This window comes from Camelus bactrianus, chromosome 12 (assembly GCF_048773025.1).
Source record: "Camelus bactrianus isolate YW-2024 breed Bactrian camel chromosome 12, ASM4877302v1, whole genome shotgun sequence".
Taxonomy (NCBI): Eukaryota; Metazoa; Chordata; class Mammalia; order Artiodactyla; family Camelidae; genus Camelus; species Camelus bactrianus.
In genome coordinates, this window is record NC_133550.1 from 6899986 (window position 1) to 6927607 (window position 27622).

Genomic DNA, 27622 nt, shown 5'->3' on the forward strand with positions numbered 1-27622 from the left:
TACAGCAAAGAAAAGTCAGCAGGGAGGTAAACTGGACTCTTGCCTCAGGCTGAACCTCATTGGTGGGCTCTGATGCTAAAGGGTCCCTCAGTCAGTTCTGTGTTTCTGCTTTGCTGGTCCTTATATCCAGTTCCAGCTGTAACCCAAGAAGATCAAACTCTGGGAGGAGGCTGATTTACAAACCAAGAACCCAGTTTACAGGGGAAACTATTTCTAGGTATTAAAGCTATGGAGGGCATTATCATAGGGCTTATTCTGGGTAAGACCTAGAACACCTGGAGTCTCTATCATTGATCAGAAGGTTGTTTAGTGACGATAGTTTTAGAGCCAAAGGAATGAGATGCTTTTAAAGAATATCTCCAACAAGTTAGTACACTAAGTGAACTTCTCTCTCTCGAGACATCCTAGGACTTTGGGGTCCTGAGGAACAGCAGCAGCCCTCAGGGCCAGAGCAGCTTCTCTCCAGGGCAGGGCAGCAGACCATCTGGAATGGCTCTCCTCTTTGGCCGTCTTCTCCTAGGCTCCGTGTAACCTGTCACCCCTCTGTCAGAACCCTGCCATACTCTTGTGGCAGCTTCTGTAATGTCTGCATGTAATGTACACAAATCATATTCCAGCCTTGCTTCACTGAGGACTTGTCTCACCCAAACAAAACTCACTAGTTTCTTATAACGCTTCACAGTGACACTAGCAAACTATCTCTTGGGTAGGGTAACTTCTAAAGTGACTCACCTCACATTCAGAGAGTGATATTATTTCTAACTATATTTCCAAATTCTGAGATCATCTCCCCACTTACAGCCGGTTAACTAGGGAGTCTACATTTACAAGGGAAGTGATAAGATACGATTGTGGTGATTTGCAGAAGAGGGGAGAAAAGAAGGAAAGGAGGACTCCGTGGTTGAATTAAACTTGTTTAATTACCAGTGATTGATTGTTTGTTTGTTTGTTTATTATTCTGACTAAAGGTTTATCATTTTCATATATTTTTCAAAGAGTTAAAAGAACACCACGTTGAGGAAAATCATTTTTAAATATTGCAATAATTCTACTCTATATACATTAACACCAGTCACTTAACTCTGAAAACATTCTTTGTGTGTACAATGTAAAAAAATTTTGACAGTATGTGACTAGAAATCTTCCATTACCATAAAGCTACAAACATTTACATGCCTAAGAACAAAGTTAGAAAAGCAAAAATAATCATTGTAACAGTGATAAGCACCAAGACGGAACTTTTTTGCACTTAGGGCCTGATTGGTTTTATATAAACATAACCTCTACCAACAAAGGAGCAAAGTAACATCTTATTTGGCAAAAACAAAACAAAACGGATAAAAATATATATACAGAGGTCTGGAAACAGTGAAGAATGCCCACTTTAAAGCAATAAAAATCAATCATACTTGTTTTTTAATTAATGTGATATTTGCAAAATATATCCATGTCCATGTTTCTTCCTTTTTAGTTCATTTTATACAACTCAGATGGCTCCATCTTTGTTAATGTGCTGTCGCACTAGTGTAAATAGACATGCTGAACTCCGGGAGTTCAGCTACAGCAGTAAGGAATCCAAACCATCAGAGCCAGATCAGTAGCGCAAACAATCTTGGTTGCAACTCATTCCAACTGATGAAACAGATTATCTTCATAATTTTTGAAAACCTTAGCCAGATGAGATATTGTTTGTATGTGATATTGTGTGTGTGTGTGTGTGTGTGTGTGTGTGTACACATATACAAGTTTGCCAGACCAGTGTGACCCAGAGAGAAAACTGACATACAAATAACTGTACAAAATGGCCCGAAAGACATGGGCAGCCAGACACTGAATTTCCCCCGAAAAAAATCTGAGGCCAAGCAATGGGGGAATTAAGTGACAGGTTTGGAAAATGAAGCCTAAGGCAGGATGCCTCGCCATAACATTCCCACGACACTGGAGGATGCGAAGCAGCGACAGGGATCAGGGATCGACTCTGGCTGCACTTGGATGATTCCCTGCGTCTGCAGCTGAGGATCCCTGGAACTTCCCCCAAAGGGCATTGCAGTGGCCTCTGACAGTGGCCCTCCACCTCTTCAGTGAGAAAGTCTCAGGGATCTCAGCGTCTAAGCCTGGGTATCCCGTCCTTCTTGCCTCAGTACAGATACCATCCCTTCTAGAGACTCGGCCAAAAGTCATCTACCAGTGATTATTTATTGCAGTAACTTTAAAACTTTGTACTTATTTTGTTTTCCTTGGCTTAAAAAACAAAGTGTTATCTGTTGCTACAAGAATGACCTTCGAATTCTGGACTTTGTATCAGACAGACCTAGATTTTACAGATTCCAAGCAGATGTCATATATATCTATGTATATATATGATTTGTATCTATAAGATTTGTTCCAATACAGATAGGAAGAATATGAAAATTATTCATATTAGACTATAATCAGAAATGACTCACTGGATCCCATGTGGGTGAGAGTTGCAGGCATCAATCAGATGTGAAAATTAGGGGTCACACATTCAAACGCAGGGTCAAGGGATTGTGCAAGTTCCCCTTATCTGGCATAGGGACATTAAAGAGCCTTCTAGTAATGTTTGTCCTCCATCATTGTGAGAAAACTCATCCTAGATGCTGTTGAAATAAACTTCGAGGTCCAAGATGGAGCTGCTCCTGTCAAGGAGGAGGGCAGGGAGTGGGAAGGGTATATATACATCAGCAAAGGGAACTTTTCTGTTTCTGTAAATGCTCCACGTGGCCAGAAACGCAGTGAATCCAATCAGCCACTCCGAAGCACCAGGCCAGCTCAATACTCTGTACTCATTTCCTTATCCACTGATCATTGGGCAAATATGCAGCCCCAGCCAAACATGTCCTGTTTCCACGTTGGAACTTGTAAAGCTTTGCAAAACTCATTGTTGCCCCAAATCTCTTGGGAACGGTGCTCTACTGCACTCCCCCAATCCACGGATTGTTTTCCCTTCAATAAAGGACATTAAACTCATTACTAAGTTGTTTTCATTTCGTCCTTTGACAATGTCCTCAGCTGTAAATATTCTTACCCCAAGGTCTCAGGGCCACACGCAACCTCAGCTACCCAACCGGGCAATGGCAACTACCTGGGAGGAAATGACTTCTGTCTTCGTGGTTAAATGTCTGAGGATATTTAGAATTAAGTATAGAGATGGTCAAGTCAATCAAATCCATACTTATCACTATTTTGAATTAGTTTTGGGAACAGTCTATAACTATCTGGTATTTTAAGTGGAGGCACACCTCAGAGATACTGCAGGTTCAGTTCGAGACACCACAACAATGCAGATATGGCAGCAAAGCAAGTCACACAAATTTTTGGGTTTCCCAGTGCGTAAAAAATTATGTTTAACAGAGGAGGCAAGAATATACAATGGAGAAAAAATAGCTTCTTTGACAAGTGGTGTTGGGAAAGCTGGACAGCTGTAGAAAACTCCCTCACACCATACACAAAATTGAGCTCCAAATGTCTTAAAGGCTTACACATAAGACAAGACACCATAAATCTCCTTGAAGAGAACATAGGCAAAACATTCTCTGATGTAAATTGTAGCAATGTTTTCCTAGGGCACTCTACCGAAGCGATAGAAACAAAAGCAAAAATTAACAAATGGGACCTAATTAAACTTACAAGCTTTTGCACAGCAAAGGAAACCATAAACAAAACAAAAGACAACATACAGAATGGGAGAAAATATTGGCAAATGATGCAACTGACAAGGGCTTAATTGCCAAAATACAAAAACAGCTCATACAACTCAATAACAAAAAAACAGACAACTCAATCAAAAAATGGACAGAAGATCTAAACAAATATTTCTCCAATGAAGACATACAAATGGCCAATAGGCACATGAAAAAATACTCAATATTACTAGTTATCAGAGAAATGCAAATTAAAACTACTATGAGGTATCATCTCACACCAGTCAGAATGGCCATCATTCCAAAGTCCACAAATGATAAATGATGGAGAGGCTGTGGGGAAAAGGGAGCCCTCCTACACTGCTGGTGGGAATGTAGTTTGGTGCAGCCACTGTGGAAAACAGTATGGAGATTCCTTAAAAAACTGAAAATAAGGGACAGACTAGGATTTCAAAATGTAGAATACATAAACAAGATTATATTGTATGGCACAGGGAAATATATACAAGATCTTGTGGTAGCTCACAGTGAAAAAAAATGTCACGATGAATATATGTATGTTCATGTATAACTGAAAAATTGTGCTCTACACTGGAATTTGACACAACATTGTAAAATGACTATAACTCAATAAAAATATGTTAAAAAAAAAACTGAAAATAGACTTACCCTATGATCCAGCAATCCCACTCCTGGGCATATATCTGGAGGGAACTCTAATTCAAAAAGATACATGTACCCCAATGTTCATAGCAGCAATATTTACAATAGCCAAGACATGGAAGCAACCTAAATGTCCATTGACAGATGACTGGATAAAGAAGCTGTGGTATATTTATATAATGGAATGCTACTCTGCCATAAAAAAATAATAAAATAATGCCATTTGCAGCAACATGGATGGACCTGGAGATCGTCATTCTAAGCGAAGTAAGCCAGAAAGAGAAAGAAAAATACCATGTGATATCACTCATATGTGGAATCTAAAAAAAACAAAACAAAACATAAGGACATTAATGAACCCATCTACAAAATGGAAATAGCCTCGCAAACATAGTAAACAATCTTATGGTTACCGGGGGAAAGGGAGTGGGAAGGGATAAACTGAGGAGTTTGAGATTTGCAAATGTTAGCCACTATATATAAAAATAGATTAAAAAAACAAATTTCTTCTATATAGCACAGGGAACTATAATCAATATCTTGTAACAACCTTTAATGAAAAAGAATATGAAAATGAATATATGTATACATGTGCTTGACTGGAACATTATGCTGTACACTAGAAATTGACACATTGTAACTGACTATACCTCAATTTAAAAAAAAAAGAGCACATTTTATAACTAGATAGTGTCTCTCTCTCACCAGTAGGCTGGTGTCATCTTGTGGGGCCAGTACTTGGAATAAGAGGACATCTAGATTAAGAGAAATATATTTAAACCATACTTCTGTCTCCCACACACTCCTTTACCCACTGGGTAGCTGCAGCAACGCTGTCTTGGTGACATCCAGGGTCACCATCTCCAGCCTATCTGATATCTGGCCCCTCAGCTGCTGGGCCCCCTTCTCTGTCAGATACTCAGCCAGTACCCTCAAGCCTCACAGGTCCAGCTGTCTGGCCAGCAGTTTCCCAAAGCCTGAGTCACATGTCACGATTAAGTCATGGTTGTCTTGGAAGTGGCTCACCCATCACTGGCCTCTCCAGATATCAGCGCAGAAGATGGCAGAATTGCATGGGGAGGGGGCTCCTCCTCCACCTTCAGTAGAAGGAGAAATTCAGATCTCTCCTTTCCTGGCAACCTTGGAAGAGCTGGTATTTTTCTTCTTACTACAAAGCCCTCTGAAATGACTCTTGAGTGGAGTCTCAATTCTGCCTTTGAAAAGTGTTTACTTGCAGTTCATATTCATCTCCAGGTTGAAACTTATCCTTGACTATCAAACAAATGCACAGTTTTTAAAATCTTCACTCCTCCTGTTCTGTCAGAAATTCCAAAAGGAACATTTTGCTATTGTTCCAAATTTGGCATTAAAATTCTCTGTATCCTTTCATACTGGTCTGGATGCAGTATCTACACTGTTGTCGTTCAAGAATGTCTCAAACAAGCCACTGTGGAAAACAGTGTGGAGATTCCTCAAAAGACTAGGAAAAGACTTACGATATGACCCAGGAATCCCGCTCCTGGGCATATATCCAGAAGGAACCCTACTTCAAAAAGACACCTGCTTCCCAATGTTCATAGCAGCACTATTTACAATAGCCAAGACATGGAAACAGCCTAAATGTCCATCAACGGATGACTGGATAAAGAAGATGTGGTATATTTATTCAATGGAATACTATTCAGCCATAAAAACCAACAACATAACGCCATTTACAGCAACATGGCTGTCCCTGGAGAATGTCATTCTAAGTGAAGTAAGCCAGAAAGAGAAAGAAAAATACCATATGAGATCACTCATATGTGGAATCTTAAAAAAAAAAACCAAAAAACCAAACATAAATACAAAACAGAAACAGACTCATAGACATAGAATACAACTTGTGGTTGCCAAGGGGAGGGGGGTGGGAAGAGATAGACTGGGAGTTCAAAATTTATAGATACTGACAGGCATATGTAGAATAGATAAACAAAATTATACTGTATAGCACAGGGAAATATATACAAGATCTTGTGGTAGCTCACAGCGAAAAAAAATGAGACAATGAATATATGTATGTTCATAATATATGTAATGTTCATGTATAACAGAAAAATTGTGCTCTACACTGGAATTTGACACAACATTTTAAAATGACTATAACTCAATTAAAAAAATGTTAAAAAAAAAAAAAAAAAAAGAATGTCACAAACAATCTGGCCAGGCAATAGCTCAGTGACCAGCCAACCCCATTTTACCCTGAATGGTGCTCTGTCCTCCCACCTCCCTTCACTTTTGGGTTGAGGTTCATTGGCAAGCAGACAGCTGAGGCTCAAGTGAAAGGCAGGCATGTCCCATAGGAGAAAAGGAGGCCCATGGAAGACAGAGGCTCCCTCTTTTCACAGGGAAAGAGCTCAAAGAGAGGCCCAAGCAAGGCTGGTTAGAACAGGTTCAGAAGGTTCATGGAAGCAGAAGCAAGCCACATCATACCTGCTGGCCCGAAAACCCTACTGCAAATGCGCGTGTACAGAGATGCTCCCCAGGATGAAATAAAGCGATGATGTGTTCAAAGAACAGGATTTGGAACTAGAAGGACCTGCTCTACCAGTTACTCTTAAGATATGTAATTATCCAATCTCCCTCATTAAAGTTGAATAATAATATCCTTCTTTGTTGTGAATATTAAAGAGCTTAGAAGAATGCCTGGCATGCAGTAAGCACTGTGTGTTGGCTATTGTGGTGTACAGTGAGCTGCAAGGGCTGGAACCCTGACCCCGCCATTTGTTAGCTGTGTAATTTATGGAAATTAATTAATATTTTTGAGTCTTGGTTTCCTCCTCTGTAAAACCCACATGGCTTGCTGCAGAGATTAAGTAGATTATATATGGAAAGCAATAGGCACAGTGCTTGCAACTGAATAGACGTCCAACAAATGCCAGTTATTCTGATTTCTGTAATTGTATTATCACATCTCTCTCATCATCTCTAGTCTTGCTTCTCTTGTACCCCTCCAGTCCAGTTCATTCCAATTCATTCCTCAGTGGCAGCAAAAGTGATCTTCTTTAAAAGTAAGTAGCCTCAAAACAACGCTATCATGATCATTATAGGCTGTCTGGAGCCAGGGCTGAGGGGAGGGAGGATGAACTGCAAATGGGCACTGGGGAACGTCCTGGGATGAGAGAGATGTTCTGTATTTTGACTGCTGGTGGATGCACAGGTGTATTCATATGTCAGAACTCATCAAACTTTACAACTTAAAGGATGAATTTTGTTATATAAATTTTACCTCAATAACATTGAATTAAAAAAAAAAAAAAGGAAGCAGTTTCCCTGGTCTTCTACTGCATTACTACGTTTTCTCTTTTCCATGGCATTGACCAGTGTATAAAATTATTTCATTCATTTCTTTCTGTCTATTGCCCAGCTCCTCCCCCTACCAGAACACAAACCCTTTGAAGGCAAGGGCTTCTTGTCTGTCTTGTCCACCACTATAACTTCAGCATCTGGCACTATGCCTGGAACATAGTAAGAGCACAATAAATTCTTCTTGACAGACTAACTGATTAAAATTCTTCAGTGGTTTTACCTCCAAATTATATACTGGTTTCATCCATTCTCATCACCCTCACTCTACTACTTTAACCCAGGGCGCCATCATTTCTAGCCTGGATTATGCAATGGTTTCCTTGGGGGTCTTCTTGCTTCCACCATTGCCCCCTCATTCCACAGAGCCCTACAGTGACCTCTTACCAATTTAAATCAAGTTACATTACTTCCTTGCTTAAAAAATGTGGAGACAATTTAAGGGGCCAAATAAATGAATAAGAGAAGGAAAAGCAATTTAAAACTCTAGGAAAATACAAAAGCTATACAAGAAAAGTTATGATCCGAATACAAAATAAACTAAAATGTACAACTGGCGCAGATACACATCTCAGTCCACAAATTCAGGAACTACCTCAACTATTAATGGTGGGGTAGGAGACTGGCCCTCAGTGCAAAAACTTGAGTCTTCTATCTGCATAGATTACCTCTTAAATGTTCTGCTGTCGCAGTCTACATGACCTTTCTATCTGGTGAGCCTCACTTGCCTTCCTGCCACGGTGCGACATGGAGGTCACTCAGAGTTTCACCTGCCTACACGTACAATGTAGCTGGGACTCTCCTGAGTCTTGTCACCTCCTGATGTACTTGCAAAAAGTGAGCCCTGGGCCCTCCTGCTCTGGAAGCTCCAAACCTTACCCTATTCTCTCATCAGAATTCACCAGCGTGACTCTCTGTCCTAGGGGAAAGGCCCTGCTTCTCTGAGGCATTGTATACACCCACAAGTCACATTCCCTTTTGCTTCTTTCCTTAAATCCTATAATTTCTCTAAAGATATTAAGGCTGGGAGAAGTGAAATCTGGAAGAACTACAGGAAATACTTTTTTTCTGTTCTGTTAAATATCTCACTCTAGGTAAAGAAGCACCAAGTCTGTCCCCTACTTGAGAGGGGAAGTGGGAAATAGGAAACCAAGGAGCAATGAAAATATGTAAATTAATATCCCAAAATATTACCTAGCCATAGGTAGTATGGCTACTCCTCCTAGTAAATTTTTGTGTCTTCAACAAAGAAAATTTATTTTTGACTTAGATTTAACCTTCTTAATAGCATGGACTCTGAGTTTTGAATTTTCCAGGGCAAAGGGCACCGTAACTGACTCTCCAGCATTCCCATTCTGTCCCGTGATTAATCTAAATAATTCATGGCAATTTACCCCCTTGTCAGTGATTGGTTCATGGGTGGACAAACCTAAGCCAATTTGGGTCAATGAGATTCAAGGAAAGCCTTGGTGAGGACTCTGGGAAAGAAACTTCCTCAATCTTTAGTGTCATGGAAAGATAGGTTCTTTCTTCTCCTGTGAGTTGTGAATGAGGAAACACAGAGTTCCCATTGCCACTGGCAGTCATGCCACAACAATAAAGGTGGCTGAATTTAGGATAAAGACTAAACTATGAATAGCAGAGCAAAGAAACGGAAAGCTGATGTAGTTCTCATTCAGCTATGGGGTCCTACCCCAACTCTTTCTTTGTTGTTTAAGCCAATGTGAATTGATTTTTTGTTGCTTGCTGCTCGGTACATCCTACCCGACACAAAACTTGGTGCCAGGGATAGAAGTGATGCAAATAACAACAGACTTAGTGGGGTTGTTTGGTGGCCCCCAAAAGGGAAGTCCACGTCCTAATCCTTGGAATCTATGAATGTTACCTTATTTGGAAAAGGGGTCTTTTGTAGATGTAAATAAGTTACATTTTATTATTTTCAAGCTCAACTGAATGTTGAGAGATACAAATTAAAGACATTTTAATTAAAAAAATTCATATCTGACCATTTCTCAAAATCAAAAAAGTCTTTTCAATAGAACTTTATATGGCTCAGAAGTTTGTGGGTTGAAAAAAAACAATTTAGTTCATGATTTATTTCACAATGTTACTAATTTCAGAAATTTCTCCCCCTATAACTAAAGCCTCAGTCTGAGAGTCTGACCACCTGAGCTCTGCCATGGCCGCTACATTGGGGAGCCTCAGGTAACTCACTTCTTCCTCTGAGCGTTACTGACTTCTGTGGAACGATCAGCAGTTCCCAGGTGCCCAGGTGCCTCAGAACCATCTAGGTTCTTGTCACTAATACAGATTTCTGGGCCCTATCCCAAGCCTAATGTATCAGATTTTCTAACACTGAGGCCCAGGAATCTGTGTTTTAATTAACCAGATGATTATGATAGACGGCCAAATTTGGGAACTGCTGAATTAGATAATATCCATGGTTCCTCACAGCTCTAAAAATTTGATTTTTTTTTCTGATATCTGTTTCTTCTATCACTGCCTTATCTCTGCTACTAGATATTGCGCTAATAAACAAAAACAAAACCACAAATTAAAGAGTAAAAAACCAAGACCATGATTCAATCATCTTTATATCCTTCCAGCACCTACGCAACACCTGGTGTGTAGCTGGCACTCAACAAATACTTGAAGAATTAATCAATGATAATTAAATAAATGAATGTTATTTCATGTGAATTCCAATCACCTATGGATAGAGAAATCCATAAAAGAGAGAGAAAATACAATTATAAACTTTTGCCTGATATAATCTTGCACTCCGTTTTCTGCATACTCCAAATAATGGGTTATGTGAATGAGGTTAATGCATATTTGGAGACACAACAGAAAAGTGGTTCAGCTCTCCTGGGGTGGATTACCCCACCAAGGTTCCCAGTGGCGGTGACAATGGAGAGAGGCTCATGGTCCAGCAGGAGCTAGTTTTCCTCTCCCTGACGTTTCCAGGTCTGGAGAAAGCCATATCCTAACAGGGTGACAGATGCTCTTGGGGCCATGCTTCAGGTCTTTGAACCTGCAAAGACCACCTCAAGTTTCTGTGAGGCCCCAGTGAGTGGAATGAGGCATTCATCTTCTGTTAGAAGTTACCCAGAAATTCACCAGCAGCGAGTAGGGTGTCAGCCAAGCAGAGCGTCCCCCAAGAACATCTGGTACAACCTTTGTGACCCAACAGTGCCTTCTCTCCCCCTCCACTATACTCCACTCCCTCCTCTATACTCCACTGACCACCCCTTGGGCTTCCCCTGCTCAGACGCTGTCTGCTGGCTTTGGAAGGTACCGGCTCAGGATGAAGTCTGTCACAGGGGTGGGCAACTTAGCCAAGGGGAGGTAGAGGAGTTTGGCATCCAGGCCAGGGTTGTAGCGGATGCGAGGGCTCCGGGAAACAATGGCATGTTCCATGCTGTTGGTGACTTCTCTGATCCTTGGCTCTGCCGACTGCGCCACGTTTCTTACCTTGGCAGTATCTGTTTGAAGGTACAAGAAGGGGAAAAAATCAAAGACTCTATTACTCTTCATTAAAGATGGCTTCTTCTGAATTCCATCCAAGCTCCCTTTCTATTAGATCACTGATCTAACACTTCAGGAAGATCTCACAGTCTCCAGGTTGTCCCTTACACAAACACCCTGTAAATAATCTCATTTCTATTTCGAGTCCAACAATTATGTATTGAATTCCTACTATTGCATTAGACTAGCAATGAGAGGAACTGTGCCCCGTTCTGCCACTTATTACCAGTTATTAGTTGTGTGACCTTGAGCTTAAACTGTCATCATCTATAAAATGCGTATAATAATATCTGCTCTAGAGAATGACAAAGATGAATCCTAGCAGGGCAGACAGTGGAGGAGAGAGGATAGAAAGCAAATACATGTAAGTGCATAGAAAAAATTGGAAGGAAACAAGGAAGAGGGAGACAGAGGTACCCGTTTAGCTCGTCACGAGGAAGAACATGGACCTTGCCTCTGGGCATCGAGGAAACGTTTGCACTATTGTGAGAATTAAGTAAAATGAAGTCTATGAAATAGCAGGGATCAGGCTTTGCCACTTGGTATGGATCCAATAGTCCTAGTCCCTCCCTAGGAAGAAAGAGGACTAAAAGGTGAATATAGGGTAGCTTCCCCAGCAGGAATGAGATAAAGAAGGAAGCTTGGCAGGTGGCTGTGTTGCTCCGAAGCCTTGGTAACCAAACCAGGCTCGAGTCCCGGCCTGTGAAGACAAGAATACTTTGTCCAGTTCACATGCCTATCCCGGTGACCCTGCTTGCTGCTTCACTGGGAACGTGTGTATGTTAGATTGCTAATAACTAGCCACATCCAATATGGTTCTATTTGGGGCATAGCCAAAAATCACTCCAAGATACCTGCCCTGGCCCCAGGGTTCACGAGCCAGGGGCCTGTTTGGTTGGCCACAAGAACTTGCTAGAGTTTGTGTCCAGTGGTGCTATATGATTACTCCTGAATATTTCTTCAGTCTGACTCCACAGCACTCGGCACCCCCACCCCTCAAACACTACCCCACATACACACACACTTCCCACAATGACCAAGACCTTTAACTTCATGCCTTTCTCATTCCTTCGCTGGGTTTCTGTGGCTGCTTCCCAGCTGGTCTCATAGCTCCTCCTTATCCTTCCCACGCACACAAATCTGATCAGGTGACTTCAGAGCCATGTGAAAGGCTCTCTGAAGGCCGCCAGGATGACAGCCTCACTTCTCAGTGGAGCATCAGAGCCTTTTCTGATCTGACTCCTGATGTCTCCCAGCCTCGTCCCTCAACCCCACCCCCCATGCTTCACTCGGGCTGGGCTGGTCATCGCAAGGACAGCTAAGGTTTGTTGAGCTCTTATTAAGTGGCTGAGCGGAGTACTTTACATTCTTGTTCAGTCCTCCTCACAGCCCTCAAGAGAGGGATCCTTGTACTTGACTGTGAAGGAACAAGTGTAGAGAGCTGTGTAACATGGTTAGAGGGACGGCTGTAATTTACACCTCGAATCCACACCGCCTTCGAAAGCACACGGTGCCGTCAGGTCTCCAAACTGCTGCTCCTGCTCTTCCCTCTGTGGGAAACACCTGCCACCTTTTCCCCCTTTGGTGATCTCCTCTTCATCCTTCAGAACTCACTAAGGCATCAACGGTCACCTCTGTGAAGGCTCCTGTGACAGCAGAAGTAAGTCCCTGCACAGCTGCTTTGTTTTGTATGCATGCCTGCTGTTGGACAATTCTCAGTGTGGCCTTGCACCTGCTCTCGGATCTCCCCTGCCAGATTCCCAGAGATCTTGTCTCGTCTGTGTATCCCAGGAAACACTAGAAAAACTGAAGTGAAAATTAGAGTCTGATCACTTGGAAAATTTTTAATCTTAAAGTAGTAAATGTCTGCCTAAAATTTTCCTCTGAAATTATGGAGTGGGCTACAGGGGAATCTGCCTACTGTATTTTGTAAACCCAATCCTTACTATTCTTCAAAAGGGCAGCATCAGCTTTTTGACAGCAGTTTCTGGAGGAAGTTTTGCCTTCTACATATTCTTTTATGGACCTCACTAAGGGCTCTACAACTTCCGCCTCATTTTGCCACTTTACTTAGAAAATGCCTTTATGAGGTTCCCAAACACCAGCTGAACCTTCGTTTCACCCCAGCCTCATAGTGGCCCCATAAATCATCTGGGTTACCCTTTGCTAAGGGCGAGTTTTAAGGGGATCTCACAGAGGACATATATTATAACCCCTGACCCTTCCGACATCTATTCCTTTTGTTTAGAGTAACAGCTACAGATTTCTCTCTGGGGATCCATGCCGCTCCCATTCGGAGTCCTTTGGTCTGGGCAGAGCACATGACCCACACTGAGCCAATTAGATCTTCACATTCCCCTAGGCACAGTGATGGAATCAGGATGGAGTACATCCTGCAGTTCCCTCTGCCCCTGCCATCACTGGCCCACCAATTCAGAGTAAGTCTTGGACCTTTTTGGGGAGCTACTGGAAAGGATTATCCTGGGAAGAGATGAGGAGGTGCTGCAGCCACGTGACCCTCATAGAGGAGAGAGCTTGTGAGACTGGAGCCATGATAAAAGAAGCAGAACCAAGAAATAAGGTGAAACCAGGTCCTAACAACATCCTTTGTGGACTGGATCAGGCTGTGCCTGAAGCCCATATCCTTGAACATTTTAGTTGTGTCAAGAAATTCCTTTTCTGTTTAAGTAATTTGGGTTGGCTTTTCTGTCACTTGTAACCAAGAACGTCCCAACTGATGTAAACCCTTAGTACTTTTTTCTCCTCACAGAATTCTAATATGCCCAAAACTATAAGATTACTTTCCCCAAGGAATACTTCTCCAAAGGCTTTTCCCTGACTCTTCCCTAAATCAATGAAAGAATGATGCCTCCATCTACCAGGTTCCCTGCACTATACCTAGCATTCATCCTGGATTGCTTCTTCTCCCTCTGGGGACCAACAAGCCTAATATACACCTGGCAGCTATCAACTTCTTTCCATCCCCTCTGCTTCTCTCTAGTCCAAACCACTGACATGTCTAGCCTGGAATACTGCAGCAACCAGAGCAGTCTTTCCCAGTCACAAGTCAGATCACATCCTTCCTCCTCAGTGTGCCTTGAAGCTCTAGTTTACCCTGTGTCTCCTCTGCTCCCCTGCACTGTTCGCCTACACTGCTCCCCACCCTCTGGCATCTTTAAATTCCTCTAAAGAGTTTCCTGCCTCAGGGCCTTCCTGAAAAAACTTACCTGCATATTTCCCCTTTCTACTTTCCAGCACTGCCTGACTAATTCTTCGTCAGAGTCAGAAGACCTGCTTCTTTCAGAGAAGCCCTCCCTACACCATAAGCTAAACTGGGGCCCTACTCCTAACCCCATTCTTTTCTCATAGCCCTGTGTTTCTTCTCTCCACAGTGATTATCCACATTTGTCATTAGACATGTCTGTTTTTATTAAGGTCTGTCTCCTCCACTGGGCCGAAAGCTACAGGCAGCCGGCTGTGTGCCCGGCTGCTTTGTCCACTGTCAGCCCCACCCAGTGCCTGGCATGTAGTAGGCTCTCAATAAAATGTGTATTAAGTGGACACATGGCTGTCATGGTTTTGGTATCTTGGCTTTCTACTCTGTTGTATGAGATCCAAGACAGCATGTCACTGAAATAAGCACCCCCGCCACCCAGGACATTTAGACACCTGCCAGGAATTTGACTGAGTGGTTACATTTAGCTCATCCAGATTTTCTGGGTATGTTTTAAAATTCATCACTTTGGAATGTGGATGAATACTAGCTAAGAATCTCTCTTTGCAACACAAGAACTTAGAGCTTTCAGGCACCAATGTAATAGAGAAAAGGAGGCCACGCTCTGTCTAAGGGAAGATAAAAACAACAGACTTTTAGATCAAATTGTTATTACCAGGAAGGAGATAATGTTCTAAGCACTTCATATATATTGACTCATTCCTTCTCATAACCCATTGCAGATGAGAAAACTGAGTAACTGGCCCAAGGCAAGCAAGGGAGCTGAAATTTACACTCAGACAGCCTAGTTTCAGTGTCTAAGAGCTTAACCACGACAGGAAAGTGTCTCTTGAGGACACTGATGGAAGCCGAATAAAAGAGAGGGGAAAAGACTCCGGGTCAGACCGCGGCTGAGAGCCTGGCGGCTTCACTCCGCCCAAGGGGTCCTCCTGAGCCAGCAGAGTGCCAGCCGCCCACCCCACCCCCATTTCTGCCCCACACAAGGGCAGCCGCAGGGGTGGCCCTGAGGGGCTGCTCTCCCTCCAGGCTCTTGGAGCCAGAGAAATGGAGAGAACTATGGAGTCTCACGGATGGCTCATCCTCTCCTGAAACCAGCTGGCTCTGCCTCGGGACTAGGCGCTCTGAGAACGTGGGGCCTTCTGGCCCTCCCAGGGGGCTTCTCTCTCCTACCACAAGGCGGACCAGGCCCTCCCCCGCTGCGCCTGCAGGCCACGCCCCCTCTCGTTCCCCCACGGCCGGGGCGCCATGCATCCCTCGAACTGGAAGAACCGCACCGGAAGAACCGCACCGTTTGGGACAGTACAGTCGGCAGCTGTGATGTCCCTCCAGCGCTCTCGAAAAACACCTGAGAGTCAAAGGAGGCCCTTAGCTCCAGGAGAAGCAGAGCTGCCTAAAGCTCCTTCCTTGCAAATCCTCGCGCGCGCTTCTTTTCCTCCTGACTGGTTAGCACTGAGTGTGTGCAGGATACTCCACAGACAGTAATCCTCACAGCAGCCCCGTGAGGTAGGCACTATCATTATGAGGCAGACTGAGACCTGGGACCCTCTACTGCGGTGCTTGCACCTGGACAGATGCCTCCTGGAGCAGCAGAATACAAAGACAATGGAAGGGGACTGAAAATAACTGCACACATGCGCCCTTGGAACAAAGTAGGAACAACAAGATACAAAAATGCCAAAACCCAACTGCCCTTCTGAGTCGCCCAGAGCAAAAGCAGAGTACCGTGCACAATCCCTGCACGCGGCCTCCCCAAGGGGGTGGGCCGACCACCTAGGCCACCCCTCCCCCCTTCCCTGCTACGGTGGCGGTGGCCCGACCCACCTCGTCCCTTTTCAGGCACCAGCTCAACACTTCTTCGTGGAGCGAACAAGGACACCTGTTACTCGTTTTCAGTCCCTCATGCTGCAGCACGAGTTCCAGTAAAGCCTTGCCTGATTTCCTCATTTGGCCTCTTATCAATTTCTACTGATTAAGGAGTCCAAGGACTCTGGCTGGTAACAATTAGCTCCATTTTATAGATGAAAAAACTAAGGCATGCAGTGACTAGGGAACATTCCCAAAGTCTCCTAGCCCCTCGGTGGCAGAGCCAGGATTCAAACCCAGGCAGTCTGGCTCAAGCAGCTGTGCTCTTTATAATTTCTCTGTACTCACATCAGTGCATTTTCACCTGAGTCCCCTGCACACTGATGTTCGGGGGCCAGGGGTGGGCAGCATTCCTGGGCCGCATCTCTCCAAACACCCCCACCTCCCCGCAGCTATGGTTCTGCCACTCCCCGCAGTTCTCAAACCCCAACTATGCCACCAGCTGTGTGGCCTTGGACTCATAACCCCTACCAGCCTCCATCCCATCATCTGTAAAAGTGGATCAGTGACCCCCAAGGCCTCCCCATCCCCCTCAAAGACCCCTTTCCCTCCTGGGACACTCACAGTTACGGAAGTACTCCTCGCCATAGCTCTCGCGCGTCTCCTGGGGCAGGCGCTTCCATAGCTTGCGCACATGCCCCTCCAGGCCCTCCTTGCCCAGAATGGATGTCCGGTAGTTCCCTGGCTCAATGATGCAGACTTTCACCCCGAAGTAGTGGAGCTCACGCCTGGGAAAGAAGAGCTGGACTCAGTCTGGGCCTCCACCATGACAAAGGATCATCAGGGAAAGTCACTTCTGACACCTCTAAAGGAGCCAATCTCCCCTTGGAGATCAGGAGCCTGGAGATGCTCCCTCCACCCCTGCACCAGGCCGGGCTCTGCATGCAAATAAGCCCTTCTCCAAGCCTATTTCTGGGCAATTCACAATAGGCAAGCCCAGCCGGGAGGTAGTTCCAGAGAATCTAGACCTGAGAAGCCTTGCTCTCACCCGGTCCCTCCCACTCAGCCCCACCCCAACACCCAGGTGGCAAAGGAGCGATGGGGTCTGTGCAAGCCCTGCATCCTCCCTAGGGCCACCCACGGCATGTCTGCTCCCAGGCTGCTCTGTCTGTCTGGGGGACTGTGCCTCCTAGTTCCACAAGCCCAGACAGGGTGTTGTTCATTCTGGGGCAGCTCAAGGGAAGGCTGCCCATCACCGCCCCACTGCTTCTCTCATCCCTTCTTCTCTGGGCCCTCAGGGAAGGCCCCCTGAGGTCTAGCCTTCCTCCTGCTACTGTTTCAGCATCTTCTCTCCAGAACTCCCCCGCCCACAAGGTGCCCTCACCCAGCCGTCTCTTCCTGAAGTGAAACCCCCAGGACTGCCACCCGGAGTCGTTTGGCACCAGAGCCCAGTCACCTGATGCTGTCAGAGAAGGCCTCGACGCCGAACTTGGAGACACAGTAGCCGCCACCAATGACTGCCACACGACCACCAGAGCTGGACATATTGATGACCCTGCCCCTGGCTTTCTTGACCATGGGCAGCATATGGAGGGTCACATCGATCAGTCCCACCAGGTTCACATTGATCACCTTCACAAAGTCCTCTTTGGTCAGCCATTCATTGGGGCCACCGGGCAGGCCCACACCAGCATTGTTCACCAGGGCCCAGAGGCCTGGGGGGCGAGATGGAGGGAGAGAGAACCACACAGAAATCAGCAGTGTCTCTGGAAAAGGGCCAGGGTCCACTACCCACCAGCTCAGGGCTGCTGAGTGTGACTGAGCATGTACACAAGGAACAAGACAGCCAGGCTGGGGGTGTGGGGTGGGGCGCTGTGACAGCCCAAAGGAACATGTGCCTTTTACTAACTGGTTTTCCCTAAAGGGGCACTTTTTCTGATGCACATAGTCTGCCAGCTGACTGGGCCCTGTACCAGCTATAATCCAGACTTTAGCTAACAGCATCCAAGCTGTTAGCTCTGGGACGAGAGATCTCATTTTCACACCAATGAATTAATGTTTGAATTCCTTCCCACATTGTGCTTCCCCCTCCCTACTCACCTGAATATAAGAAACCAACTCCACTTTACGTCACCAAAATCACTCCATTCATTCATTCATCCACTCACACATTCATGCATGCATGCATCTATTCTCTGTCAGTTACAGAGGAATGCGCTAGACACACAAAATGAACAAAACAGGGTCTTATCCCTCAAGGAGCTCACAAACCAGAGGAGAAATAAGTAATAATTACAAACAAATATATAAAATATTTAAATAAAATAATTATAGAAAAATGTGGAAAAGGCTCTCTTTAAGATATTTAAATTGAGTTGGTATAAATGGAGAGAAATAATGCTATTCATCGTCTTTCAGCTCTGCAGGGGCCAGGCTTGAAGAGCCTCAAGTTCTAGTCCTGATTCTACCTCCAGCCTTGGACAAGTCATTTTCCCTCCCTGGATCTTAGGTCTTTTGTTGACTGGATTAGAGCAGTTGTTTCCAGCCTGTGGTTTGCCGTCCTCAGAGCTTTCCAGGCTGAACCCCAGAAACTGCTGAGGAAGGGAGATGCAGGAGAACCTCAGCTTTCATTTGTTTAACATATTGGCTTCCAGGTAAAATTCCACTTGGGGGAGGGGCTCGGGGTCCTTCCCTTCCCCTCCCCCATCCCACCACCCTGCCTTGGACTCCGTAGCCTCAGGATACTTTTTCAGGCAATTCTGGATGTAAACACTAATCATGGTTCACTCCTTCCCCAAGGCCTGGGGTCCCCACACAGGCTGTGTCCCCACCCTATCTTCCTGCTCTCCTACAATTAGCGAGACCCCAGGAGACCAGCTGGCAGGACTCAGAACCTTCCCAGCTAGCGGGGACCCTCTTGTCTTACAGTGGGGGAAATGAGCTCCTGAGACCCAGACTGTAAAACTCGAGTGGTCTCCGCCCGTGGAGAAGGGACACAGTCGCTGCTATCTCTGATCATCCTTGGTAAATAGTTTGGTCTGCTGGTGATCCAGGACAACCTTGATTTTCTTTCTGCAAAGAGCAGCTAGAGAACTTTCAGAGCAGCGCAAACAGCTTTAGGGCTGTGTCAACTTGTCATGCCCTGGGACTCTCAGGGGCATCAAAAAAGCAAGTAAAAACCCCTTCCCCCACCATTTCCCAGTGCTTCTTAGACCAGCGGCCCACCAGAGAGGTCCCCATACTAGTCCCTGGAATCCGGGAATATGGGGGGTTACATGGGAAAGAGGAATTAAGGTAGCCGATGAAATTAAAATTGCTAAGCAGCTGACCTTGCAATGGGACGATTATCCTGGATTAGCCTGATGAGCCCAATATAATCACAAAGGTCTTTCTAAGTGGAAGAGGTGTCAGAGCAGGCAGAGAGCTAGATGTGAGCAGAGAAAGGGGGACACAGACCAAATGGCAGGAACTGGGCAGCAAGGAGGGGCACAGGCCAAATGCAGGAAACCACACATCATGTAAGCACCGGGGGTCCCTGGGCAGAGAAAGAAAAGCAGGAACCTTTGGGCTAATAAGGGGCCACACCTTTTGGCCTGGAGACCAACAAAGAAAGGTGAGAAAAGGCAGGAATTTTCAGTGCCCATATGTAACCTTTTGCTCATTATGCCCTCATGTCAATAAAATTAGCCTTGCAGGTCAGAAGTCCCCATCATGCAGCAATGCCATGACACTTCCGATCCAGACTAATAAGGACAAAATTCCCTCCTCCCTTTGGGAAGGTGGAGTTGGGATAATAATCAGGAAATATGACCCCAAACTCTTCCCTCCTCAATGAGTATTCCACCCATTCATTTTTACACCCTATGTAACTAACTTACCAAAGAAACTCAGGGCAGCCGCTCCCCTGAGCCTGCCCGCTCTCCCCTTGACAGTGTACTCTCCATCTTTTAATAAATCCTCACTTTACTTTTTTTAACCACTACGTCTTGCCTCTGAATCCTTTCTGGGACGGGACAAGAACCTGGAACACCGGTTGTATCTACCGGCAACAGAGGCAACCAGAAGACAGAGAACCAGAGAGATGGCAACATGAAAACGACTCAGCCCATCCTTGCTGGCCTTGAAAATGGAAGAAGAGGGTAGTGAGCCAAGGAATGCAGGCAGCCTCTAGAAGCTGGAAAAGGCAAAGAAATGGATTCTTCCCTTGATTTTCGCCCATGGAGACCGTTTGGGACTTCTGACTTCCAGAACTATTTGTGCTGTTTCAAGCCACTAAGTTTGCATGAATTTATTACAGCAGCAAGAGGAAACTCACATACCTAATGAGTCATTAACACAAGTGGCTCAAGGCCGAATGTAGGACACTGGGCGGAGGCAGCCTGTTGAAGAAAGAAATTCACTCTTGCTGAATTATTCATTCCTTAGTTTATTCAACAAATACTTACTGAGTTCCTCACTAGATGTCAGACACTGATCTAAGTACTACGGATATGTAGTAAATAAAAGAGATAAAATGTTCTGCCCCTACCCCTGGAAGCTTTATTCTGGTGGGAGAGATAGACAATAAATGAGAAAAATAAGTAAAATATATGGAACATTGTTCTAGTGGCAAATGCCAAAAAGCAGAATAATGAAGGGAGTGACCGTCTGCCTCTCCTGGACCCCCGAGCTCTCCTGCCTCGACCTGTGTGCACAGACCCCAGGGTGGTTCCCTTAGGAGTCAGGCCTTCTCCCAGGCTGCTGCTTCTGCAACAGAGCCACCTGCTCCTCCCATTCCTGCACCTACATTCTGGGTGTGGGTAGCTCCCCGGGCAGGTTCCCAAGCAGCCCTAGCCCAGCCCTAATCCACAGCCTCCTTTCCCAGTAAGAGCAGCCACTCTGATGTGGACACCTACCCTGAGGTCGACCCAAAATCCATCATGGTGTGAGGAATAGGACAGATTCCTCCCCTGCTGTCTAGCCTGACACAATCTAGGAGAGCTCAGGGAGTCCAACTTCCTGTTCCCGCTCCCGTCTTCCCAGCCTGATCCCAACAAGAAATATGCTAACGTTTCTGTAGGAGCTGATGGTTAGGACCACTGAAGCCCCAGAGATGCAACTCCATCTTTAAAGGTTTGGACATTCAGAACACAAGTTCCCTCCCTGACCTCCTATTGCAACCCCCACCTCTGCCATCCCTATTAGTTTTGGGGAGAGAAAACTTCCCTGGGAAATCACCTCTTCATGCAGGCAGACCAAACCAGGCAGACCAGCAGCTCCAGTCCTGCTGAGCTACAGCCCCAGCCCCTTTCTCTACATCATCTCTCCACCCTATCTCAACAACAGGGTCCCTAATAACTGTCAGATGCCTGTGGGAGAAAGAGGAGGAAAAAAGACAAACTGAGAAAGCCAAAGAAGGCAGTTCATCCCACCTTGCTCACCCACTTGGTCCCTCACCCACTGGGCCGCCGCCCGGATGCTCTCAGTCTTGGTGACATCCAGCAGGGTGGTCTGCAGCCGGTAGGCAGTATCCTGCCGAAGCTTCCAGGCCCCCTCCTCAGTATAGCAAGCAGCCAGCACCCGCATACCCCGATCAACCAGCTGCCTGGCCAGGAGGTTCCCGAAGCCAGAGTCACAGCCTGTGATGAAGACATACTTGTCCGAGAGGTTGCAGACCAGATTGCAGTTCTTGAACCAGCGGTACATGAAGGAGAGGCCCGTGTCAGCCGCCATAGGGCAGTGGGGAGGTGATGGCCGAGAAGAATCAGGCTCAGGAAACAGTGAGAGAGGCTGGTCCTCTGAGCCCCAGTTTGCTGGAACCCGCTGAGAAGAGCTCTCCTCCCTTCCACTGCTGCCAACAGATGCACTGTCCCTGCGTAAACCACTCTGATTTTTATAGGTGGACGCATCAGCACAACCAATTAGCCTAGCTGCAAGAAATTCAAGTCCAACCTGAAGCTTTGTCACTTCAGACAGCCCTAGTGGTTGCCTCTTTCTCTCCTCTAGGCCTGACAGGTGAAGGTGCCAAGGATGGGAAAAACCCCAGTGGGGATGTTGGTGCTGAGAGGTGGCTTGCCTGGGTGGTCTGAGCAGAGGAAAGGAAAAGGAGGACTCAGCCCAGAGAACCTCCCCGGAAATCCTCCACCTCTAGCCCAGGGGTCAAAATCCTTTGTTATGAATGCAGGCATGTAAATAAACTTAATTTTTATTTTCAGTGGAAAAATTAAGAAAAATTCATTCATGTAAAACAAACAGAATGGGGTTTGTGCCCTCCAGCCCCCAAGAGAAGTGAATCCCAGGTTATCAGCACTTTGAAATTCTCTACCCTTAGGTGAGTCTCCATTACAAGAGATGATGAGAAATAAAGGGTCTCCCCCAGAGTGCACGTGCCTCTATTATCCTGAGGTCAGAGGCAGCAGACCCTCCTATAAGGGAGGCTGGTTGTTTGAGGCCCCAACTCCCAGAAAGCAGAAAGCCCTGAGGGGCTCAGGGCCTGGGTCCTTGGGAGGTCATACTCAGGTCACCAACAAGAAGCCCTCACTGCACTCCAAGCGGGCCCAGCATCCCACCACCCAGCAACCAGGCAAATGGAGGGACACATTAGCTCCCCTAGGCAAGGACCCCACTGGGCATTTTCTTCTACGTCCAGGACCAGGCACATTCTAGGTGATCTGCTGAGCTAAGGAGCCTGATGGTGCAGTGTGGGGAGGATGTCAGTGGAAGGAAAGGTTTGTTAAGTCAGCTGACACAGTGGCTAATGGAATGTGCAGAGGGAAAGAAGGCCAGGAGTCAAAGTGATTCTAAGGTATGGGGCTGATGGCAGGTAGAACCACAGGTGGCAGGAAAAGTCAGGAGAATTGAGGATTCTGATATGAACAGTCTGATTGAGACTGGTGTCCAGCTGGATGATGAAGGTGGGTTACGAGTTCCCTGGGCAGCTGCAGGAAGGGCCTGGGGCTGAGTCCTTGGCTCTGAGAGGGGATGACACGTGGGAGGAGCAGAGAACTGGGGCCAGAGACTTGGAAAATTCTCAGGGTCAGGACGTGGGGGAAAAAGAGAGATTCTAGGCAAAGGGGCAAAGAACTCACAGAAACGTAGAAGGGAAGCTGATAAGGAAAAGGAAGCAAGGAAATGAGACAGAGGGGTGAGCCAGGAGGCACCACACCCAGGATTGCATAAAATGTTGGACAGAATGGTGCTGGAGTCTATCACTGTTCTTTGGATTAAACCTCTAGGGTCAGCATTCCTCAGGAAGAGCCTGGTCACCAGCTCGTCCTGAGGGACTCAGGACCAACTGCCTACACCTTCCCTTCTAGAGGATCTGACGCAAAAATGGGACCACAAAGTTCTCTAGAGTGAAGGGACAAGGATGCATCTCCATGCTCCACTAGCTACCGAGACTGGGCAGCTCCAGAATCAGATAAAGCAAGTGTCACCTTGGGAAACCTTGGAGAGTCTGGCCGTTCTGTACAAGGGTGGTAGGATTTGTGAGGCAGGGTGTCGCTTCATGAACCCAGCCCTGGGGAGCAGACCCAAAGCCTGTAGGCTGTGGAGGTGGGACGTGGAGGCGGGAGGTGGAGGCTAACCTGACCTACTTCATACCCACCCCAAGGCACAGCACCGCCTACAGTCAATCTGGGAGGCCACTCAGAATCCTGCCTCCTGGGTGGGTGAACAAGGAAGTCTCAGCTGAGAGAAGTCAGACAATGTTCCTCAAGAGTTGAGTCAGACTAGGACTGTCCCAGCTCTTGAGAAGAGAGGTGAGAGCCAAGGGCTAGCTCTAGATCTGAAAAAGAATGACTTGGAACTGCCCCAGCACAGGTCTGGGCCTGACTTACCATCTCATGGGCCTCTCTGCTGACTGCAGGTGGCAATCCCTGGACTCAAACTCCCAACATCAGAAAACTCAGGCCATGGAATGGGGGATGGGAGGGCCGCAGGACCACACAGAAGGCTCTCCTCCTAGGACTGAGGATGCTGCCACTCCAATGGCTGGCCTCTCTTTGGCTGTTGGGTCAGGCTGGTGGTTGTGCATCCCCAAGCCCTCTCCACAGGTGTTTTCCGTGGAGAACGGGGACTTTGCCTCCTCCAGGCCATTTTCATCCCATGGGATAAGGAAACCCAGCACACACCCTGAGGAGGCGAAGAGAGGCAGAGCAGGTGAGGCTGAGCCCCTGCTCACACCCTCCAAAAAGTGTAGATCCCTCAGGCTGGCAGGAGGCTCATGAGGCTCAGAGCCTTGAGACGCTGCTCAAGGAAGAGGGCACAGGCGTGTTCTATTGGAGTCCTGTTCCTCAGCCACAAATCTAGGCCCCTTCTTCCTAACATCCCCAGAGTCTCAGGAGAAGCTTGGAGCAGAGATTAGAAGGAAGGGGAGCTACGTGACCTTAGAGATGAGAAGATCTCTCTCTCTACCCTATTTCCCTCCTCATGAGCATCCCCAAGCATCATGCCCTCACACGGCACCCAACTTGACCCCACAAATACCCCTGTCTTGACTTCACAGGGCCCTGGCAGGCCTCTGGGAGCTCAAGTCAACCATGACATCCACCAGGAAGGAGGGCATGTAGCTCGTGGGGAGGGAGATGAGCTTGACATCCCAGCCAGGTGAGTATCAGACGCGTGGGAGGCAGGTGGTCAGAGCATGTCTGTGCAGTCCATGACTAAGCACAGAGAATCAACTTGCAATGTTTCAAAATACTTTATTATTTTGATGTCTGTTCAGGATGAGAGAGTTGCCTTATATACTTCCACATCCCTCCTCTCCAATTCACAGCTCCAATATGGGAAGAAAGCTTCAAATAATTCCTGGCCACCCCCTACCCCAAACCCATCCAAATCTCCCAAGAAGTGCCCAAATTCTTCCCACAGGAACAACTGTTCCACACTAAGTGACCTCTGGCCATATTTCTGAGAATATCTGATACATATTGGATGTTGCTACAAACATTAGAAACCTAAGCACATGAAAACCAGCTGCTCTAATGTCAGTTTGCCATGACTCCATGGATATCGTCCCTCTAAGGCTTCAGTTTCCTCCCAAAATACAAGGGGTTTGTATGAGACGGTGGTGCTCGGGTCTACAAGGCCTAGATCCTTTCCTTAGGTCACCAGTTGACCACACAGGACCTGGGGGTGGAGCTCATGTCCCCATTGCGTGGGGCAGTCAGAGCCTGGAGAATGGACCTGAGACTGGAGGAGGTACTAATGATGGACCCAGGCTACCAGAGAAATGATTGCTTCTCTCCCCAAGGTCCATGGCTCACTCACCTGCTGCTAAGAACGTCTCCCCTTGAGTTCTTGGACCTCTGGGATGGACCAGTACAATGCTGCCCATAAGCCCCCCAAAACATCTCAGGGCTGGTCATATTGGTCTTACAGTAACCAGACTCAGTCATAGCCACGTCATCCCAGAGTAGGAGAGCGCCCGTCTGCTAGCCAAGAGGCAGAGGGGCAAGGTCTTCAGCCACCACGGGAGCCAAACAAAATCAATAAAACCTCACCGCAGACTGGGGTGGGTAAGCTTGAAAGGTCAGGGAGTTGTGAAGCACAGCAGCCAAGGAGAGAAAACTTATGATGGCGGTTACTGCTTCTGTATAGAGTTTGAATATTTTTTGAAATATTTCACATACGTGTGCTTATCAGCTCTAAATCCTACCAGCTGTGCTGCTCAGCGCCACTTATATGCTGTCTCCTCCTATTCCCCTCACATCCATCCAATCACCGGAGTTTCCCACCTTACCTCCTCCACACTCCTCCTCCCCTCTTCTGTTCTAGTCAACAACCTGGCCACCGGTCAGCTGGGTTATTATAACTGTCCTCTAAGGAGCATCTCCCTACCTACGGTCTCAGCGGCCCCACATTCTGAGCCATCCTCTGCTCTGCAGCCAGTAGGTTCTCTAGAGGTTTATTCAATTATTGTAGCTCCTCTGATAAAAGTCCTTCCATGGGGTTCCATCGGAAACAGCATAATGATCCATAGTCTGCCTGGGATCCACAGCCCTCCATAAGCCCACTCGTTCATTTCTGCCTGCCCCTGGGGGACCCCACAGCATAAGTGGTCAACCATTACTCATCCTGGGCCTAGGCTGACACCATCGCCTCACTCAGAAAGTCTTCCCACTCTACTTCGTCAGGTTGCCAGGTTCCCAAGTTCAGTTCTTCAATCCTCAGCTCAGTCCCTATCTCCCAGACCCTCCCCTCATTCTGCTGCCTACCAAGGCCACCATGGCTAACTTAGTCATGACCATCATAAGGGATGGTCATAAGGGATCAACATTTCTGTATGTCTTGTCCCTTTCTCAGCTGTCAGACTTTTCAGGTAAAGACCAAATCTTCTTGTCCCCGACACATTTATCGTGTACTCTTAGGAATCGCAAAGAAGTATCTGGGTTTTTTGTGTGTGTTTGTTTGTTTGGTTTGGGGCTTCTTTTGGAGGGCGGTTTATTAGATTTTTATTCATTTATTTTCCATGGAGGCACTGGAGATTGAACTCAGGACCTTGTGCATGCTGAACACGGGCTCTACCACTGCTTACGTTCAGTAGGCAATAAACCCATCTTAACTAAATGCACAGACAGTTTGGGAACGTAGAATGGGGCTCACAAATCTCATGATGATGGTTATTGCTTCCGTATAGAGTTTGAATATTTCTCAGACAGGAGAAAGACAAACACAGGCAGGAGGAAGGGTAAGAAACAGAAAGGAAGGGAAAGCTAGAGAAGAGAAAGGAAAACGGAAATTTTTTTTTTAAAAGAAATAAAGGAGAAAAAGGAAAGAAAAAACCATGAATAATCACTTTCTGAAATCTGTCTGGGAGAAGCACACTTGAACACCCAGGGCAGGAGAATCTGGAGAATAGCTCTGCATTGGACATCAGGGGGCAGACTCTGAAACACCCTGCATCAGTTTCAAGCAAAGGGCAAGGCTTTGAAAATCAAGGCATCTTGGGGATCTTCCCAGTGAGCAGAAGAGAGTTCCTCTTGCTCAGAGAGAAGAAATAAACAAACACAAAAGAAGTCCGGGTGTATCTCTGCCCCTAAGCACTCCTCCACCCACTGGGTGGCCGCAGCGATGCTCTCTGTCCTGGTGACATCCGGGATCACCGTCTCCAGCCTGTCAGACGTCTGCTTCCTCAGCTGCTGGGCCCCCTTCTCGGTCAGACACGCAGCCAGCACCCGCAGGCCTCGTAGGTCCAGCTGCCTGGCCAGCAGTTTCTGAAGCCCGAGTCACAGCCTGTGATGAAGACGTACTTGTCCCAGAGGTGGCTCACCACCTGCCTCTCCCGGTACCAGCGCAGGAGGTGGCACAGGCCCACCAGGGCCGCCAGGCACAGCCACACAGCTCACGGAGAACAGTGCCTGAAGGCTAAAGTTGTACTCAAGTTCTGTCACTCACCCTCTGTGGT

General features: G+C 46.6%; 1 protein-coding gene across 4 annotated transcripts; it reads right to left on the reverse strand.

Annotated features, from left to right (window-relative positions):
- Nucleotides 1-901: 901 nt before the first annotated feature.
- SDR9C7 (short chain dehydrogenase/reductase family 9C member 7) lies at nucleotides 902-27619 on the reverse strand. 4 transcript variants are annotated; one of them, XM_045510123.2, is made up of 4 exons: nucleotides 21872-27619; nucleotides 17693-17951; nucleotides 16861-17024; nucleotides 902-11155 (listed from the first exon to the last, which is right to left on the reverse strand). In XM_045510123.2, the coding sequence occupies exons 1-4, from the start codon at nucleotides 22122-22124 to the stop codon at nucleotides 10938-10940; spliced, it is 894 nt and encodes a 297-aa protein (XP_045366079.1). In that variant the 5' UTR covers nucleotides 22125-27619; the 3' UTR covers nucleotides 902-10937. The 4 variants fall into 4 exon arrangements, with proteins under 4 accessions (XP_045366079.1, XP_045366078.1, XP_010944576.1 ...); XM_045510122.2 differs by having other exon boundaries at nucleotides 21657-22082; XM_010946274.3 differs by having other exon boundaries at nucleotides 21648-22082.
- Nucleotides 27620-27622: the final 3 nt, after the last annotated feature.